The sequence below is a fragment of the Ammospiza caudacuta genome, chromosome 17, assembly GCF_027887145.1.
Source record: "Ammospiza caudacuta isolate bAmmCau1 chromosome 17, bAmmCau1.pri, whole genome shotgun sequence".
Lineage (NCBI taxonomy): Eukaryota > Metazoa > Chordata > Aves > Passeriformes > Passerellidae > Ammospiza > Ammospiza caudacuta.
In genome coordinates this window covers 10,147,165-10,164,961 of record NC_080609.1, presented here as the reverse complement: position 1 = coordinate 10,164,961, position 17,797 = coordinate 10,147,165, and the positions used below count along the sequence as shown (strand labels likewise).

Below are 17,797 nucleotides of genomic sequence, written 5' to 3'. Positions count from 1 at the left end.
AAGCATTATTTAAACTTTCATTATCTGAAAGTGACTGTGAGGGAAAAATAGAATTAGTCAATATAATGTTCATCATCGACATTAATGAATCTTAAAAAAGCAAGTGTATTGTATAGATGATGATAAATATACCTTTTAAAATCTAAACAGTTAAATGAAACAGCTCTTAGCAAAAATAAACGAGGGAATTAATTCTTTAAATCAAATGTCCTTTTTTAGATTGTATTACTACAGGGGTTTCCAATCTTTCTTCCTAAGACATCAAGATATGAAATGCATGCAATGCTTGAACAGATTTCTTCTTGATTTCCTGTTGTATTCATCAGGTTGCAGACATGCAGAAAGAACTGACTGACCTTCAGCCTGAACTGATTAAAACATCTGCAGAAACAGATAAAATGATGGTCAAGATTGAAAAGGAAACAGTTGAAGTAGATGCAAAAAAGGCAATAGTGTCAGCAGATGAAAAAGAGGCCAATGATGCAGCTGCTGTTGCCCAGGGTATTAAGGTAGAGCACAAGGGCTTGAGCCTGGAGCAGGATGGGTTCCAAGTAAATGGGAGCTGTGACGATGTGTTAATGGGGTGAGCCGAGCTCTTAGACTAACAAAATTGCAGATGATGAATGACACTCCTAATAGAAACACAGTAAATTCAGGCTGTTTGGAGTCTGACTGCATCTCACAGTCCTGCATAGCTTCCCTTTCTAGTTCACATTCCAAAAGCTCTATAGCTCTTATTTCTCTACTAATACGTTCTCATTTTCAGCAGATTGAATAATGAGTTTAACTGTTTCCAGACCCAAAGACAGTTAATTTAGAGTTAGCTGAGTTAATTTGGCATATGCTGCATGTAGTCCTATAAGGAATAACTTTAGAGGTTATGCCACAGCCAGATGTCTGTAACACAGAATTTGCTGTGGGAAGCCTCAAGATTCCTCAATATTTTTTCTGTAGTTAGTTGGAAATGTCAGTGATATTTAAAATGGATAATTGCTGAGATCAGAATATATGATAAAGAATTTAAGCTACACAGTATCCATTTTTCACCTGATCAGCAGTGTGAGATTTAAATAAGAACAACGGTATCTAATATTTATTTTCATTCTCATTGCTAAACCAGAGAGACTTTGATCTTGAAAGCTTGTCTGACTTTTTCAACTATCGGTTCCGTTTATAGAAGTTACTAATTTATCTACAAACCTTCTCTCTTTAAACTGTGCAGTCAAATTGTGCAAGTAGTTTTCTCTCCTAGAAACACAATGTTGTGAAGAGTCTGGTTAATGGGTATTGAAGAAGAGAGAAGGTTCTGTGAGGCTGTGCTGTAGTGGGGTGATCAGGCTGCAGGCCTGGTACTGGCTGAAGGTTTTTACAGCTTTTTGTCCAATGTCTTCACAGGACGAATGTGAAGCAGACCTTGCAGAGGCTATGCCAGCTCTGGAGGCAGCAGAGGCAGCTCTAAACACCCTGAATCCTTCTGACATCACTCTTGTGAAATCCATGACGAATCCACCTGGTCCTGTCAAGCTGGTCATGGAGAGTATCTGTGTCATGAGGGCAGTTAAGGCAGAGAGGAAACCCGACCCCAGTGGCAGCGGTAATGACACAGCTTTTGTTATTCCTGCCCCAGGAATGGGTGGGTGCTGCTGTGGTGTGCTGGTGAGGTTCTTGTGGCATGAATGCAGCTGTGTGCACTGGAGGTGCATTTTGCTGGCAGTGACAAGTACACTGAGTAGTGAAGAGCTGCTTTTGCCGTGCTAACATACTGCCCTTGCCTGACGCTGTTGTACAAGCTTTGTAAATATGATCCCAGACACCAGCACAAAGTCATCCCTTCAACTTGCTTTGACCCAACCTTGAGATTTGCATTGCCTTGAGGAACTCTGGGTGCTGGAGGTGTGCTGTGCACCATCTGCCTGTGTTTCCCCTTGTAATGCCTGTTTCCAAACTATCAGTTATGCTGGGAGAGGGAATTCTGGTTATACCTCTGCCACACATTATTCTAACGAGATTTTTCTGTGTGGTTTAATGTTGCTATTGTGAGATTGTGCAGGATTTGCAAGGTAGGAAAGAGACCCTTTTCTTCCTTCTACCTTATGCCTATACAGTTCAACCCTTCAATTAAAAATAAGAATTATACAAATGCCTTTCATCAAAAATGATCTTATCTAGATTAAGAAGGAATAGTTCTGCAGTTACTGATTTATCTAATAGATGATGCTAAGAAAGACTGTATAGTAATTTGTTACCCTCAATGTGCTTAGTTGATTTAGAATTAATATGCAGTTAATAAATATTGACATTGGTTAGTTATGCTGAAGGTCTTGTATTAATTCCTTTAGGTATTGATTTTCTCAAACTATTGAATAGTCTTCGCATAGTAAAATTCCATTGCATTATCATTGATGTTAATTTTTCATACTATGTTTCAAAGTATTTTTTTCAATTTGAACATGCCTGTATTGAGCCTGATTTTAGTCTTATTTGCCATATAGGTAAAATGATTGAAGACTTCTGGGGGCCAGCCAAGAAACTTCTTTCAGATATTAAGTTCCTTGACAGACTAAAGACCTATGACAAGGATAATATTCCTCCTCCTATAATGAAGAAAATTAGAGAGAAGTTTATGAATCACCCAGATTTTCAGCCAGACGTTGTAAAAAACGTCTCGTCTGCCTGTGAAGGCCTGTGCAAGTGGGTGCGAGCCATGGAGGTCTATGACCGCGTGCAGAAAGTGGTGGCCCCAAAGCGCGTGCGCCTGCAGGAGGCTGAAGCCATCCTGGACGTCCAAATGCAGAAGCTGCAGGTGAAACAAGCAGAACTCAAGGAGGTTGTTGATCGCCTGCAAGCTTTGCAAGATGAGTTTGATGAAATGAATAACAAAAAGATAGAGTTGGAGAATAATATTGAACGTTGTTCACTAAAGCTGGTGAGAGCTGAGCAGCTGATCAGTGGTCTGGGTGGAGAGAAGGACAGGTGGACAGAAGCTGCACGGTTGTTAGGAATTCAGTACATAGATCTAGTGGGGGATGTGCTGTTGTCATCAGGAACTGTGGCTTATTTGGGAGCCTTTACTGTTGATTATCGCCTACAATGTCAAAAGCAGTGGCAGGAACTGTGCATTGAAAAGAACATTCCGTGCTCCAGTGATTTCAGCTTAAGTAATACATTAGGGGATCCAGTCAAAATCCGTGCCTGGCAGATTGCTGGACTGCCAGTTGATTCTTTTTCCATTGACAATGGTGTAATTGTTTCTAACTCAAGAAGATGGGCTTTAATGATAGATCCTCAAAGGCAAGCTAACAAGTGGATAAAAAATATGGAGAAAACTAACAAACTGTCAGTTATCAAATTATCTGACACACATTATGTGAGGACATTAGAAACTGCTCTTCAGCTTGGAACACCAGTCTTGCTAGAAAATATTGGTGAAGAATTAGATGCTTTCTTAGAACCTATTTTATTAAAGCAAACATTCAAACAACAAGGAGTAGAATACATGAAATTAGGGGAAAACATAATTGAATATTCAAGAGACTTCAGGTTTTACATGACAACCCACTTAAGAAATCCTCATTATTATCCTGAAGTCGCTGTGAAAGTTTGTCTACTCAATTTCATGATTACACCTTTGGGTCTTCAGGACCAGCTTCTTGGAATTGTAGCTGCAAAGGAAAAGCCTGAGCTAGAAGAAAAGAAAAATCAACTCATTCTAGAAAGTGCAGCCAATAAGAAACAACTAAAGGAATTAGAAGATAAAATCCTGGAGGTCCTTTCCCATTCAGAAGGAAACATCTTAGAGGATGAAACAGCAATTAATATTTTGTCTTCATCCAAGCAGTTGTCTGAAGAAATCTCTGAAAAGCAACAAATTGCCTCTGTAACTGAGAAGGAAATAGATTCTACTCGAATGGGATATAAGCCAGTTGCTGTTCATTCAGCTGTTATCTTCTTCTGCATCTCTGACTTGGCTAACATTGAACCTATGTACCAGTATTCATTGATTTGGTTCATTAACTTGTATGTTCAATCTATTGCTAAAAGTCTTAAGAGTGGACGTTTAAAGGAGAGAATTAAAAATATAACTGAGCATTTCACAGTGAGCATCTACAATAATGTCTGCCGTTCATTGTTTGAAAAGGACAAGTTGTTGTTCTCCTTCCTTCTAACAATAGGCATTATGAAGGGAAAAGGCCAGATAGATGATGCAGTTTGGCGTTTCCTCCTGACAGGAGGTGTTGCTCTCGATAATCCTCACCCCAACCCAGCTCCAGACTGGCTGTCTAACAAATCATGGGCCGAGATCGTGCGTGCATCTGGCCTGACCAACCTGCAGGGACTAATGGAACATGTCAGAGACAATTCCTCCAAGTGGAAGCCACTCTATGACTCTGTCAGGCCCCATGAGGAAGCCTTGCCAGATGACTGGGACTCACTGACGGGGTTGGATCGCATGGTTATTCTCAGGTGTTTGCGACCTGACAAAATTGTTCCGGCAGTGCGGACCTTCATCGTGGAAAACATGGGAAGAACATTCATTGAACCACCTACATTTGATCTTGGAAGAAGTTACAGTGACTCAAATTGTTGTGCCCCTTTGATTTTTATATTATCACCTGGTGCTGATCCTATGGCAGGTGAGATTGGTATTAAAAAAATCTTTTTTTGTCTGGTTAAATGTCACTGAGTCTGACTAAACTGTTAATAGTGAAGGCCCCCTCATCTGATCTTTAAAATGTCTTTAAAGTACAATACAGCAGTGATGGAATATCAAACACTGGCATCTGCCCATATATAAACAACAGTAGTAAAATTGTTAGGGGGTGGAGTGAAAGTAGTGGTGATGAAATGTCTCAGTCTCTGAGCAGCAATTTGGGGATCTAACAGATTGAAGCATTCAGACCAGTTTATAATTTGTACCTGCATTACAGTTCTTTCACTGGGTGTTGGAGGTTTGCCCCAGTCTTTATTGCAACCCCTCCTCCAGTAAGTTTCCTCCCTCTCAGTTACTAATTAAATGGTGTATAGGCCACACTTAAAAACACATTTGTTGAATGTCCTTTAAAGTATAACCACCCAGGTTATTTTTAAATCTGGTTTTCTGCCAAAAGAATTGTAATATGGAGCCATACCATAAGGATGTATTTCCAGAAAGTACTGATTTTCATAGCAAAGCTGGAGGTCTATTTTTAGCCAGATGTAAAGATCCAGTTTGCAGCTCAACTCTCATAAACAATTGTACCCATCCAATAGAGTTGAGGGCTGTTGTGCAGCCTGGAACTGAACACCTGGGGCCAAAGAAGAGGTCAGCCATTTAACTTGGCTGGTTTTTGTGTTGTTTCTTTTTTTTTTAATTAATACCTTATACCCCTAAATTTTAGTATATGCCTCAGAGACACAGTGACTGATACAGCATATGATACTACTTCTGGGTTGTTGAGGTGGGTTTTTTTTGTGTTTTCTTTTTATTTTTAATTGAGTAAAATATTTGTTGAATTTTCTCCCTTTAATTAAATTATAAAAACAATGAATATAACATATTCTACTTTCTGATAGACTTTGTATTTTTTTTTTGCATGTATAAAACTTGCCATCACAGGTTTGCTAAAATTTGCTGATGATGTTAGCATGGGAAGCTCAAGTGTTCAAACAGTTTCACTGGGCCAGGGCCAGGGCCCAATAGCAGAAAAAATGATTTATCAAGCTATTACTGATGGAACCTGGGTAGTGTTACAAAACTGCCATCTTGCAACCAGCTGGATGCCTGCCTTGGAAAAAATCTGTGAGGAAGTTATAGTGCCTGAGAATACCCATGATAAGTTCAGGTAGGAATTTTAGTATTTTGCACTTTTTAATGTGAGCATTTCCTGTTTGCTGAAGATGCTACTAAAAAGAAATTAAAATACCTCTGTAAGAATGCCTGAGTATGACATTCATATGATTTATGTGCAGTGGTAAAATAAAGATCCATAATTAAGAGGTCATCTTTTCTACCTGTCCAATATAATCTACTTTATGCCTGCATTTTAGACCAAATTTAGATGTTATCTTTATAGTTAAGCAAGTAGTAAAACTTAGTCTTCTTAAGATCAAGATGCAGGATTATATTACTGATTTTAAAATTATTATTATTACTACTACTCTTACTATTATATGATTTTTTAATTATGTGCTTGTCAAACTTTTTAGGTTGTGGTTAACTAGTTATCCATCAGAAAAGTTTCCTGTTAGTATCCTCCAGAATGGCATCAAAATGACAAATGAGCCTCCCAAAGGTGTCAGAGTGAACCTCCTTCGCTCCTACCTGAACGATCCCATCTCCGACCCTGTGTTTTTTAAAAGCTGCCAAAAGCCAAAAATGTGGCAAAAACTGCTTTTTGGTCTTTGCTTTTTTCATGCTGTTGTGCAGGAAAGGAGAAACTTTGGCCCACTGGGTAAGTTTTAGATTATTTTGCACTTAATTTCAAAAACACAATTTGTGCTTTTGAAATGCATTGCTGGAGTCTCTCTGTAAAAAGGCAGTTTTGTTAATTGTTATACTGTTAACACTATTACAAGAGTGCAATCTGCATTGCACAGAACATCATAAAGTCTATAAGCTGTTATTTGCAGGGATTCTTATTCAGCCAAAGCTACTTTTGAAGCTGTTAAAAGTATTACCCTGGGGAAGAATAGAAAGTACTATTTTTCCAAATTAATATATTATACAGTAGTTACATGAAATTATAGCTTACTAAATTATTAAATTATTACTGTGGTTCTTAGTAACAATCAAATTCAGATCTGTTTTAAATTTTTATAATTAAAAATATGTCTTCTATTCTGCTTTTGTTACTATGTGCATACTTTGTTTTATCAAACTTCGTGCATATATTTACTTGGTGTGAAACAAATCTATGTAGCTGCAGTGTGTTTTTTATAACATAGCAATGAAAATATATGTATTCATAAGATTTGTGCTTCAGCTTTTTCTGTAATCTTCAAATATGTAGGAAACTATAGAATTTCTATATAGCATAGAAATGTATGGACTTAGAGAATCCATTTTTATAAGTATATAAAATTTATGCTCTGCCCTTGTGTAAATGAAGTCTTCCGTTCCAGCTGAGTCTGTCTTCCTCATAACAGGTTGCTGTTAGGAAATATTACATTTTCACTGAAAGCCACTGTGATTATTTTAATAGTCAGCTGTTTAAATAAGCACTAAACTTCCAGTATGAAGACACTGATTTATTGCTTTAGAGTAAAACTGAAGTTTCTAGAGGCCATTGTCTAATGTAACATCTACTGCTAATGTGACCAACAATCTGGGTGAAGAAGGATAGTTGCATCAATAGCCCTATTTTTGGTTTGCACTAGGGATTTTGGCTTTCTGAAGAATTCTTTCATCTGGAGTATGTTACTGTTTGTTTGCTTGCTTGCTTGTTTGTTTTATTGTAATGTTACTGTGAATGTCCTCTGCAAACAGTATTAATAGATGGGCAGATTAAAAATTGAAATCAGTAAATGAATTAAAAACTCCTATTCTCATTGTTTCCAGATAGCAACAGATTAGCTTAAAGTACCAAGCAGGTAAAATATAATATTCAGGATATTGTGATGCCAGAATTAGCTTATGTTTAATAAACAGCCTGGTATATTCTAGGCTGCTTCTAGACTATGTGGCAGTTGTATGTTCAGCTCTGCAGGAGCAGTGTAGTACCAACACCAGCATTTCCTGAGCCCAGCTGTCAGTACATTGCACCACTGCAATACCTGTGTATCTCTTCTGAATTGAACAGGTTGGAATATTCCATATGAATTCAATGAGTCTGACCTCAGGATCAGCATGCAACAGATCCAGATGTTTCTGAATGAATATGAAGAGATCCCATTTGAAGCTCTGACCTATCTAACAGGTACAGACATTACGTCCTCTCACATGTTTGTTGACTTTGCTGAGCACTTTCAGCTGATACACTGATAAACTGCTGAGTTCTCAACAAATTGAGTGGATTCCACCCTGGTTGGTTTTACTGGCCTTCCACAAACAATGGGATTGTCATTGGATGGATGTTGGAGTTGGACTGCAATTGGAGTCGGATCCCAAACCCTCAGATGTCACTGTTGTTTTGACTTGTATATGGCTACAGTTACTGATGGCCCAGCAAACCTCCTGGTCTTTGCTTTATGCTCATCAAATAAAACCATAAAACCATGAGCCTCTGGTTCACCTTTGCTGATCAGTGTGAGACTGACACAGGAAGCCTTGGGGCTTCCCCAGAGGATATGGTAACACTCAGGGGTTTAAAGCAGGAGGTGTTGATGTGTGTAAATAACTCAGGTGCTGTGGCTGTTCTATTCTCTCTCTCGCCAGGGAGACAAGCTGCTTTTTGGCACCTCCTTTGTCAGCCTTGTCATTCTTGATTTTTGTTAATATTATGATTAGCTTTATGAAAAAGAATTTTCAGCAGCAGTTTCTCAGACCAGCTGATAGTGTTCCTTAAACCTTCCGTCATCAAGACACATAAATTTAGCCCTTAGATGTTCAAGTGTTGAATTTCCATTGAATCAATTAAAGCATAAAACCTAAAAACTTTGGAAGATCTGGAGCTTTGGAACTTCAACTTACTAGAGTTTCACCTTGTTGCAAAACAATTTTTATTTGTTCATTAATTTCAGTTTTTTTGTCCTGATTTTCTTTGTATTTTTCCAGGGGAGTGTAACTATGGAGGCAGAGTGACAGATGATAAAGACAGGCGTCTTCTCCTGTCCCTTCTTTCCACAGTCTACAACAAGGACATAGAGCAGGAGAAGTACATGCTCTCAGCTGGAGGTGACTACTACATACCACCACATGGCCCCTATGAGGTGAGAGACAACAAGTGTAAATTCTCTGAATTATTGGGAAGAACTTAGCTACACTGTGCTTAGATAATGCTGAATATGACAAATAGAAAATATACCCCATAATATCATAAAGCCATGCCAGAATGTATCTTGTGTATGAAATATGAATCTGGTACTTAATATCTGCCATACCCCAGTGGGGATGTAGAGATCATCCAATACTCTGGCATTTTTGATGAAGAGAGAAGCCACCCCTGTGCAGGTTTCCAATACAGTTCTAGAAGGCCAGTAGGAGTCAGCCTGCAGGAATTCACATGGTACTTCTGCACTTTCTCACAACTAGTCTGACCTTGAAGCAGCAATCAGGAGGAAGAGGTGGAATGGCATGTGTATACTCAATTTCCATTCTCTTTTTCCCTTCTAACAGCTGCACAGAGATAATGAATGTGCTCAGATCCCACAGTTGTAGGGATGACACATCCAGCATCCTTTTGTGACTCCTACCAGCACTCCTTGGATATTTCTTATGTTCCTTTCTCTTGCCACTTACACGAGGGTGGTAATAACAACTCCTCCATGAGGTTTTGAATCACTCAGAACTTTTATATTTATCTCTGTGGAGAGTCAGTCAATTCCTGGATGTGTTTTACAGGGAACTGCCATCTTTAGTTGTAAATGGGAAGGTTCTGTCCCAGCTGGATCATTTATGACTATCACATTATATGATGTCTGGCATCTGAACGTTTGTTTTACAGTCTTACATTGAGTACATACGAAGTTTGCCAATTACAACACACCCTGAAGTGTTTGGGCTTCATGAAAATGCAGATATCACTAAGGATAACCAGGAGACCAACCAGCTTTTCCATGCAGTGCTCCTGACTTTGCCTAGAGAAGCAGGGGGAGCTGGCAAGTCCCCTCAGGTAACTGGGGAAGAAAGATCAATTTGCACTCTGAAAAGGCCCTTTCCTGGCTTGTCCTAGGTCTCAGAGTAATCCAACCTCTCATCTCATGTGTGTAGCTCTGGGAGCAGATGGGAATGTCCCTGTAGAGAATCAGATGGATTTGGCACAGCACCTTTAAAGATGGAAAACAAATTCATGACTTTGCATTCAAACAGATTAATACCACAAGTCCTGGCAGCTCAGTTTGCCAAATCCATGCCCCTTTGGGATATACATAAATAACCTTTCAAGCCTCTCAGATTTGGCATCCTGTATTTTATACACAAGTGGATTCTTGAAAAGTGGGATTGATGGAGCCTCATTTCCTGCAGGCTTGTCTAGTGATCATATTCTGTAAGCAAAGCTTCTCTTGTGGGTGAGTTATTCATGGGGTCTTCCCCTTATTTTGCTCATGCTGCATGCTTTGTCTTGTCCTTCACTGTGGCAGAAAAGGGATTGTGCTTGTCTGCTCTCCAGCCTGTCTCCTTAGAAAACCTTGTTGCAAATGAGAAATTACTAACAAATTGAAAATTATTGAGAAGGAAGGAGCAAGCAGGCACATGCAGAGACAGACAGAATGATGCTGAAAGTAAGAGCATAAAAGCACAGTATCTTTAGGAAATGGACTAAAATACCTATGTAGTTTTACAGAAAAAAAAATAAAATTTGTAGTGGTTTATGGAATTTATTCAATAAATATAGGAGGGGGAAAAGGAATATTTGTTATTCACTGCAAACTTGTGACTTCAGGAAGTTGTTGAAGAGTTGGCACAGGACATCCTATCCAAACTACCAAGTAGCTTTGATATGGAAGAAGTGATGAAGGCATACCCAGTACTTTATGAAGAGTCCATGAACACAGTTCTTAGGCAAGAGCTAATTCGATTTAACAGGTATGGCTCAGTGTTTGGTGTAGCACTTCTTAAACTGAAATATGCTTGTGTTCATTGGTGATAGCTGCTCACAAGCCTTAAACAAGCCTTTTTCCCTAACATGTTAGATTCTGCTTTGGATGAATCTTTTAAAAAGACTTGAAAGCTGCAGCTGACTACCTGAACATAGCAATAGTACTTGTATTCTTGGAGTATGAACTTAAATCACATTTGGGTTTGTTGTGCTGAGGGAGAGCAGCCTATGTGATACCCAGGCCCCAGTATTCACAGCACACTATGACAATGAGTGCTACAAAGCTCTTGACACTTGATTTCCCTTGTTTAGAGTGAAAGTTTTCACTGTCTTTTATTTCTCCCGTGTGTGTTTCTAATTTGTTTGCTTTTCTAAAGTTACGTAAGAATTTTGATAACTACCGGTGAGATAAGGAATTTCTGACAGGACATTTACCACTTCTATTAACCCTTCATTCAAGCTGGACTGAGGGGTATTTAGCCAGGTAATAAGAAGTAAATAATGACAATTCCTTTGTTTTCTCTCAAGGCTTACTGAAGTTGTTCGGAGCAGCCTCATTAATATAGGCAAAGCCATTAAAGGCCAAGTGTTGATGTCTTCTGAGCTGGAAGATGTTTTCAACAGCATGCTAATAGGAAAAGTGCCATCCATGTGGGCTGCCAAATCCTATCCATCCCTGAAGCCTCTGGGAAGTTACGTGTCCGATCTCCTCTGTCGCTTGGAGTTCTTCCAGGTCTGCTCAGCTGACCCTGAGGGGTCTGGGGAGTTGCAGTTGGAAGGTGGATGGGGAGAATGTGTCAGTGCAGTCCTTGCCCAGCAGCCCCTGGGCAGCTCCAGGCTGTGAGCTGCTCACACACACTCCTGGCTGCATTAGCAGCACTGCAGTCAGCTGGGCAATTGCCCAGGGTGAGCTGGGATTGTGATCCCTTGGTGCTAATCCAGCGCTGCTTTTGGTGGTTTCCATCTTTCTATTTCTAGAAGGTTCATTTTAGTTTGAATTGGTGTCTTAATGACTTCCTTGCTGAAAGGACAGTGAGCTGGGTGTGAGAATGCTTTAGAACCACTGCATAAAAGGCACTATGAAATTTCATATATGTGTCTGTAAATATCTTTCAAGTTTCATAAAATGTGACACCATTTCACACACTTTTTGAACAGGTTATTTTATTTTTAACTTGCCATTTCATTATTTCCCTTGCACTCTTAAAACTACTTAAAATTTTGGGTGTACCTTAAATAGTGAGCTGCTGAGATGTAGTGAAACCCCATAGAAGTCAGGAGAGGAGAAAGCTAGGAAGAAGTGTCTGAGATTTATAGAAATGGCAGAGTTTCCTGTTTGCTGGATCAGAGCATTTTGACTCAAAATAACCTACAGTAGTGTGAAGACATTCTGCCCTTGTTTTGCTTTTTCCTACTGCATTATGTGGACATTGTGTGACATCTTTGTACAGGAATGATTTCCTCTGCTAGGATCTGATATGTAGGCTTAGTGAGTGCCCTCACAGTGATCAGTGAAGAGATATTGATCAGTGAAGAATGGAAAAGAATTTGGTCTTTTTCATGTTAGGAAATTGGTGTTTACAAGACTGTAAAAAAAAGTATTTTGATAAAAGTGTCCAAATTCAATTACTTCTCTTGTTTTTGAAGGCCACTATCTAGACTAAACAAAACATGCTTATGCTACTTTCTGAAATTTTTCTAGTAGCACTGAGTTCTGGTTGTTTTAGAACCAGAAAATTGATGGAAAGATGCAGAGGGTCCCATCAAGGCTTAGATCTCATTGTGCTGTTTGAGGGAGTCTGAAAAAACATCCTTTTCTGGTGAATTGGCACAGTGAAGCCACAAATATATTGGATTTTTTCTTACATTTGTTTTCTCTCTCCTTATTCAGGATTGGGTTGACAAGGGGCCACCCACAGTCTTTTGGCTCTCAGGATTCTTCTTCACTCAGTCTTTTTTGACTGGTGTTTTACAAAACTTTGCCAGAAAATACACCATCCCAATTGACCACGTTGGCTTTGAGTTTGAGGTAAGAAAAATGCAGAAGAATTTTGTTTTTCATGAACAGCTTGAAACATGTTCTGGGGCAGCAAGAAATAGAGTTTTCAGATGAAAAGTTATTTTATTTAAAGGAGCAATTTCAGATTGTCACTTACAGGATTTAGTATACTCCAGATAAAATCAAGCAATGGTTTAATTGTTCTAGGTGATGAAACAGGAGCTCACAATGAAGAAAATGCCAGAAGATGGGGCTTATGTGAGAGGCCTTTTCTTGGAAGGTGCCCGATGGGATAGAGAATCCTTGGTAATTGGAGAATCACTACCAAAAATCCTCTATGATCCTTTGCCCATAATATGGCTGAAACCTGGAGAAAGTTCCAAGTTTCTTCATGAGAACATCTATTCATGCCCTGTGTACAAGACAAGTGAAAGAAGAGGTATCTTATCCACCACTGGGCACTCAACCAACTATGTTCTGTCCATTGAACTGCCTTCTGACAAGCCCCAGAAACATTGGATAAATAGAGGTGTGGCAGCCCTGTGCCAGCTGGATGACTGAGAGGGTGCAATATTGGGATTGTAAAGATCTGCTTTACTCCTCAATGGCTGTATGGCTGGTTTGTTTGTTTTTTGTTTTTTTAATGAAATCGGGCCTAAAGAGTTTTGATGCTGATTTTACTGGGAATCTACTTTACAACTCTTGCAAAAAGATTTTGGATTTGCCTACCACCTCTATGTCTCAGGATTATGTAGGACAAGGAGGGAGGAGATGAGAATATTCTGTTGTCAACATATGAGACCAATCCTCCAATCCTCAGACAGAATGAACTCCCCAAGCTGTATTAGAAAACTGTAGTCATTCCTTGATGATGTGTCAGAATTTCCATGGAAAACTTCTCCACAGCACGTGTATTGGGAGCTGCCATTTTTCAGAACAGTATGCTTGAGCCATATCACTTTTCTTTTCAATAATATTTACCTACACATTCCAGGTACCTGACACATGGAGCTGTTTTCTTTCTCCCACAGGCTCACTTTACTTCCTCCCAGCAGCCCAGCCCCACAGAGCCACTCACCCCCCACTATCTCATGGGCTGAGATAAAGACAGTTTAATAGGGAAAGCAAAGGCCATGCACACAAACAAGGTAAAACAATGAATCCCCTGCTTCCCACAGGCAGGCAGGTGTTCAGCCATCCCCAGGAGAGCAGGGACCCATCACATGGAATGGTGACTTGGGAAGCCATCACTCCAAATGTCCCCCTCTCCTCCCCCACTTTACACACTGATCATGATGCCACATGGTCTGCAATGTCCCTTTGCTCATTTGGGGTCACCTGTCCTGGCTCTGTCTCCTCCCACCCTCCCAGACACCCTCAAATTCCTCTCCAGCCTGGCAGTATGAAAAGCAGAAAAGGCCTTGGCTCTGTGCAGTCCCTGCTCAGCAATAACAAAACATCTCTGTGTTATCAGTCCAGTGTTCAGCCCAATCCCAAACACAGCCCCATACCAGCCAGAGTGAGGAAAACTGACTCTACCCCAACTTCCTCATCTTGCTCTCTTGCATGCTGGACTAACAACTGCCTGAAATTTTGTACTTGTTTAAGCCCTTTCATCAGAGAAGCCCAAAGTAGCTTGCAAACATTAATTAAAAATAAAATAGCCTGAGCATCTTCAAAGAGCTGTGCGGTGATTAACTAATCCCCACAGCATGCCAAGAAGGTACTAAAGATGCATCATTAGACTTGTTGTGTACACAGGACAAGAGAAGCACAAAGATCAAGGCAAACATTAAAAAAAATGCACTAAACAGACATCCACTAATTTGAGGTCTTGTATTTTTTTTCATTGCCCAAATTGCAGCATTTTAATGACTTGCTGGAGGCCTCACACAGCCAGAGATTCAGCCATCATTTGGCAATTCCCAGTATCCTGCTCCAAGCATTAAGGGATGCTGCTACAACTCCTTAAAAGCCACAATTCTTGTCACGGGAATTTGTCTGTTGTGTTGTCCTTAGGTGGAATCAGTTCATTATTGTTTTATTAACCACTGGTTTGTTTTATGCAGATATTCATAAAACAGTAACTATTAAGAATGGTGCTGCAAGCTCAGGCAGAAGTGTTGGGGGTGTGTTGGGCAGTGCTGCTCTGCAGGAGGAGCTCAGGTAAACAGCAGCTCCAGCACCACTCCTGACACCTCATTAACAGCCCAGCACCAGGCATTTGGTGCAAATTGGTATGTGGGAGACGAGCAAAGATGTCAGGCCAGGACACCTAAAGGATGTTTGTTTTAATAAAAGGGGCAGAGATGTGCAGGTGTTTCAAATTACTGAGAGGAAGAAATTGCTCTTAACAAATTAGACTAAATGATATTTGGCATTTATACCAAAATAAAACTTGTTTATGAGTGTTACAGCACACTCATCCAAACAGAAAACAGTTTTTAAGAAGAGAATCATGTTTCAGTAGGTCTATAAATAAATTAATTAAAATTGGTCCTTGAAAAAATTATTTTCCTAGACTTCATAAGAGAGATAATTTGTAGTTTTCATATAATTTAAATTAACAGAAATGTATTATACTTTTAAAACGCATTGTGGTGATTACTGTATTTTTGAATGTCTGCATCTAATTGTTGTAATTGCATCAACAGTTGAGATCACTAATTAGCTGACTGTGGTGTCAGAGCTCACAAACCATCATGAGCCTCCTCGTGTGGAAGCTCCGTGTGCAGGCCACAGGGCAGGACCTGGCTGTTAAATCCTTCCCTATGGATTGATCAGCTCAGTCCCTGCTCTCAGAAGGATCTTTCTGCTCAGACTGGTGACACCTCACCTGCTGAAAGGGAGGCTGGGCCAACCACAATTAACTCTAAAATGAAGGTTTGTCAGTCCTCTTACATATATGTCTTGCAAACAGTCCTCTAAATTAAACCATTTTTTTAAAGTCAGATCCACTAACTAAATTATATTTTATGGAGATCAATTACTATTAAACTTAAAAATCTGTGTAACAGATTACCATATGGGTTGCTTGTTAACCCCTTTTTGTGAGCAAACAGTAATTGATAGTTTATTAAATGACACAGTTGTGGTTCTTGTGAATATACAGTGACTTTGCTGTGACATGTGTGCAATGTCCTTGTTACTGTGTTGATTTTCTAAATGCTGCCTGTGTGCTGATGTTTAGATTTGATATGAAGGCATCTCTTAGAATATCATTACAGATGTATTTTAATCTTTTGTAGACATGATAAAAATATATAGATAAGAGAGGAGTCTGTGAGAGAGGGCTTGTGCATCCCCTTCCCAGGGATCAGGCATGGCTGACCTGCTTTAGCTGATGATTACAGCACTCCATGATTTCCTAGGCTGCCCTCCCTAGTACAGAAAAGTAATGGAATTTATTGTCAAGGGATATCTGTCTTAAGAGATAATTTTCTGTGGTTCTTTGAAATGAGCTTCCCAACCTTATTTCCTTAGCATTGTCTAGAACTTCCTGGAGAATGATAAACTGGCTAAACATTAGAATTCACAGCCTTTTTTGGCTGAGATGCATTTAGAAAAAAGAAAAAGGCAACTCAGCTGCTAGTTGGACATGATAGAAATGTGAAAAAATTTTGGACAAAGTAAGTACCTTGTAATAGTAGTATTAGAATCCTTGGATTGACAGGTTTAGAATTTTCATTTGTTAATTAGAAGGACTCATTAAATAAGCCACAAACCCCACTTGTAATTACTTCAAATAGCAGATTTACAGCCTTGGTAATAACTCAAGGCAGATGGAAAAAATGCATTACAGAGCAAGAGGTATTTTCCCTTAGCAGAGACAGATTTCCAGCTAGGGATGCTGTAACACAGACAGGGTTTGTACATTTTCTTAGGAGACTGAAACCTTCCTCTGATCTGTACAAAAATTCTTTTTAGAAAGTACTACCCCTGTGGGTTTTAACACTGCTGGGCTGTTAAAGGGAACATTATACAATGAAAAAGCAGAAGACAATACAAAGACTCCAAATTTTTCCACCTACAGCTAGACTATTGTGCCTAATAGGATTAGAGTTACTAGTGAAAGTTGCAGGTCTCTGCTCTAATTGGCATTCTTGGAAATGAATGTATAGGTATGAGCAAATAAGTGACTTTTCTTGTGTCAATAAGTGTCTGTGGATAAAAGAGGGATGTTACTGGTACCATTTCTGATGGGTACATTGTAGGGCCCACACAGCAAGGTCCAGCTTGCCTTTTTCTTTTTCTACCATCTGAAAGGTATTACATGAGGCAGCTGGTATTAGTGGGAAGGTGGATCAGGTAACCTTACCTGTTTTGGTGCTGTGATGCTGCCCTGGGGAGCTGCTGCAGCAAAATGAGCATTTCCTCACCCCAGACCACATGGAGGGGGTGATTCAGTAAGGAGGTGCCATGTTCATCTTGTTAAAAGGTTGTGTGCTTGCTGATGTTGTAAGAGCACAGCTTCATAAATTACAGGCTCAGTAATGATGGATTTAGGGACAGAATTTGCAGAAAGGAGGTGTTATTTAGGTATTCAAGGCCAGATACTGTGTCAACAAATTATCACTGCCTTGCCTACCAGTGGGCTTGCAGGACAGTTCATGCAACTGACTCAGAACTTTTATTTCTGAAAAATATAAAGTTAATGTCATCATTTTCTTGTAAATTATTCTAAAGCATCTCCTGACTAGGGTGATAAATTGGAAAATGACAGTATTTACTGGAAGGGGAGTAAGAGAAGGTGCAGCAAGTACAGGACAGAGTGTACACTGCCTGGGTGAATCCAGGGCATTACAAATTCTGCAGAAAGCAGAGGCATTTTAGGACAACCTGGTTTTGCAAGTAAAATTAATGTGCAGGAATGACATATTGGGCAATCACTGGGATACTTCTTGACAGAAGTTTAAGGGCCTTGGCATCTAATACAAGAGTACTAGCTGAGATGTCTGCCTACCTCCTGCACTGAGGTGCAGATGAATTTTTTTTATGAAACTCCCTCAAAATTGTAATTGGTCAGTTTGACCTCCAAAATCAAAGGACTCCAGTTAGATTCTCCTTTCCATACTGACTAACTTAAGCTATGAAAGAAAGGGTTTGCTCTCTAGACTTGAAA

At 39.6% G+C, this 17,797-nt stretch overlaps 1 protein-coding gene across 1 annotated transcript in view; it reads left to right on the top strand.

Annotated features, from left to right (window-relative positions):
* DNAH3 (dynein axonemal heavy chain 3) overlaps window positions 1–13,401 on the top strand; it is a 49,834-nt gene extending 36,433 nt beyond the window's left edge. The window contains exons 49-60 of the mRNA XM_058815735.1: window positions 327–509; window positions 1,396–1,594; window positions 2,493–4,634; window positions 5,597–5,822; window positions 6,187–6,431; window positions 7,779–7,895; window positions 8,693–8,847; window positions 9,582–9,749; window positions 10,521–10,663; window positions 11,205–11,409; window positions 12,568–12,705; window positions 12,883–13,401. Of these exons, the coding sequence (XP_058671718.1) occupies window positions 327–509; window positions 1,396–1,594; window positions 2,493–4,634; window positions 5,597–5,822; window positions 6,187–6,431; window positions 7,779–7,895; window positions 8,693–8,847; window positions 9,582–9,749; window positions 10,521–10,663; window positions 11,205–11,409; window positions 12,568–12,705; window positions 12,883–13,236 (4,275 nt within the window). The 3' untranslated portion in view covers window positions 13,237–13,401. The remainder of the gene's footprint in view (window positions 1–326; window positions 510–1,395; window positions 1,595–2,492; window positions 4,635–5,596; window positions 5,823–6,186; window positions 6,432–7,778; window positions 7,896–8,692; window positions 8,848–9,581; window positions 9,750–10,520; window positions 10,664–11,204; window positions 11,410–12,567; window positions 12,706–12,882) is intronic.
* The last annotated feature ends 4,396 nt before the right edge of the window (window positions 13,402–17,797 follow it).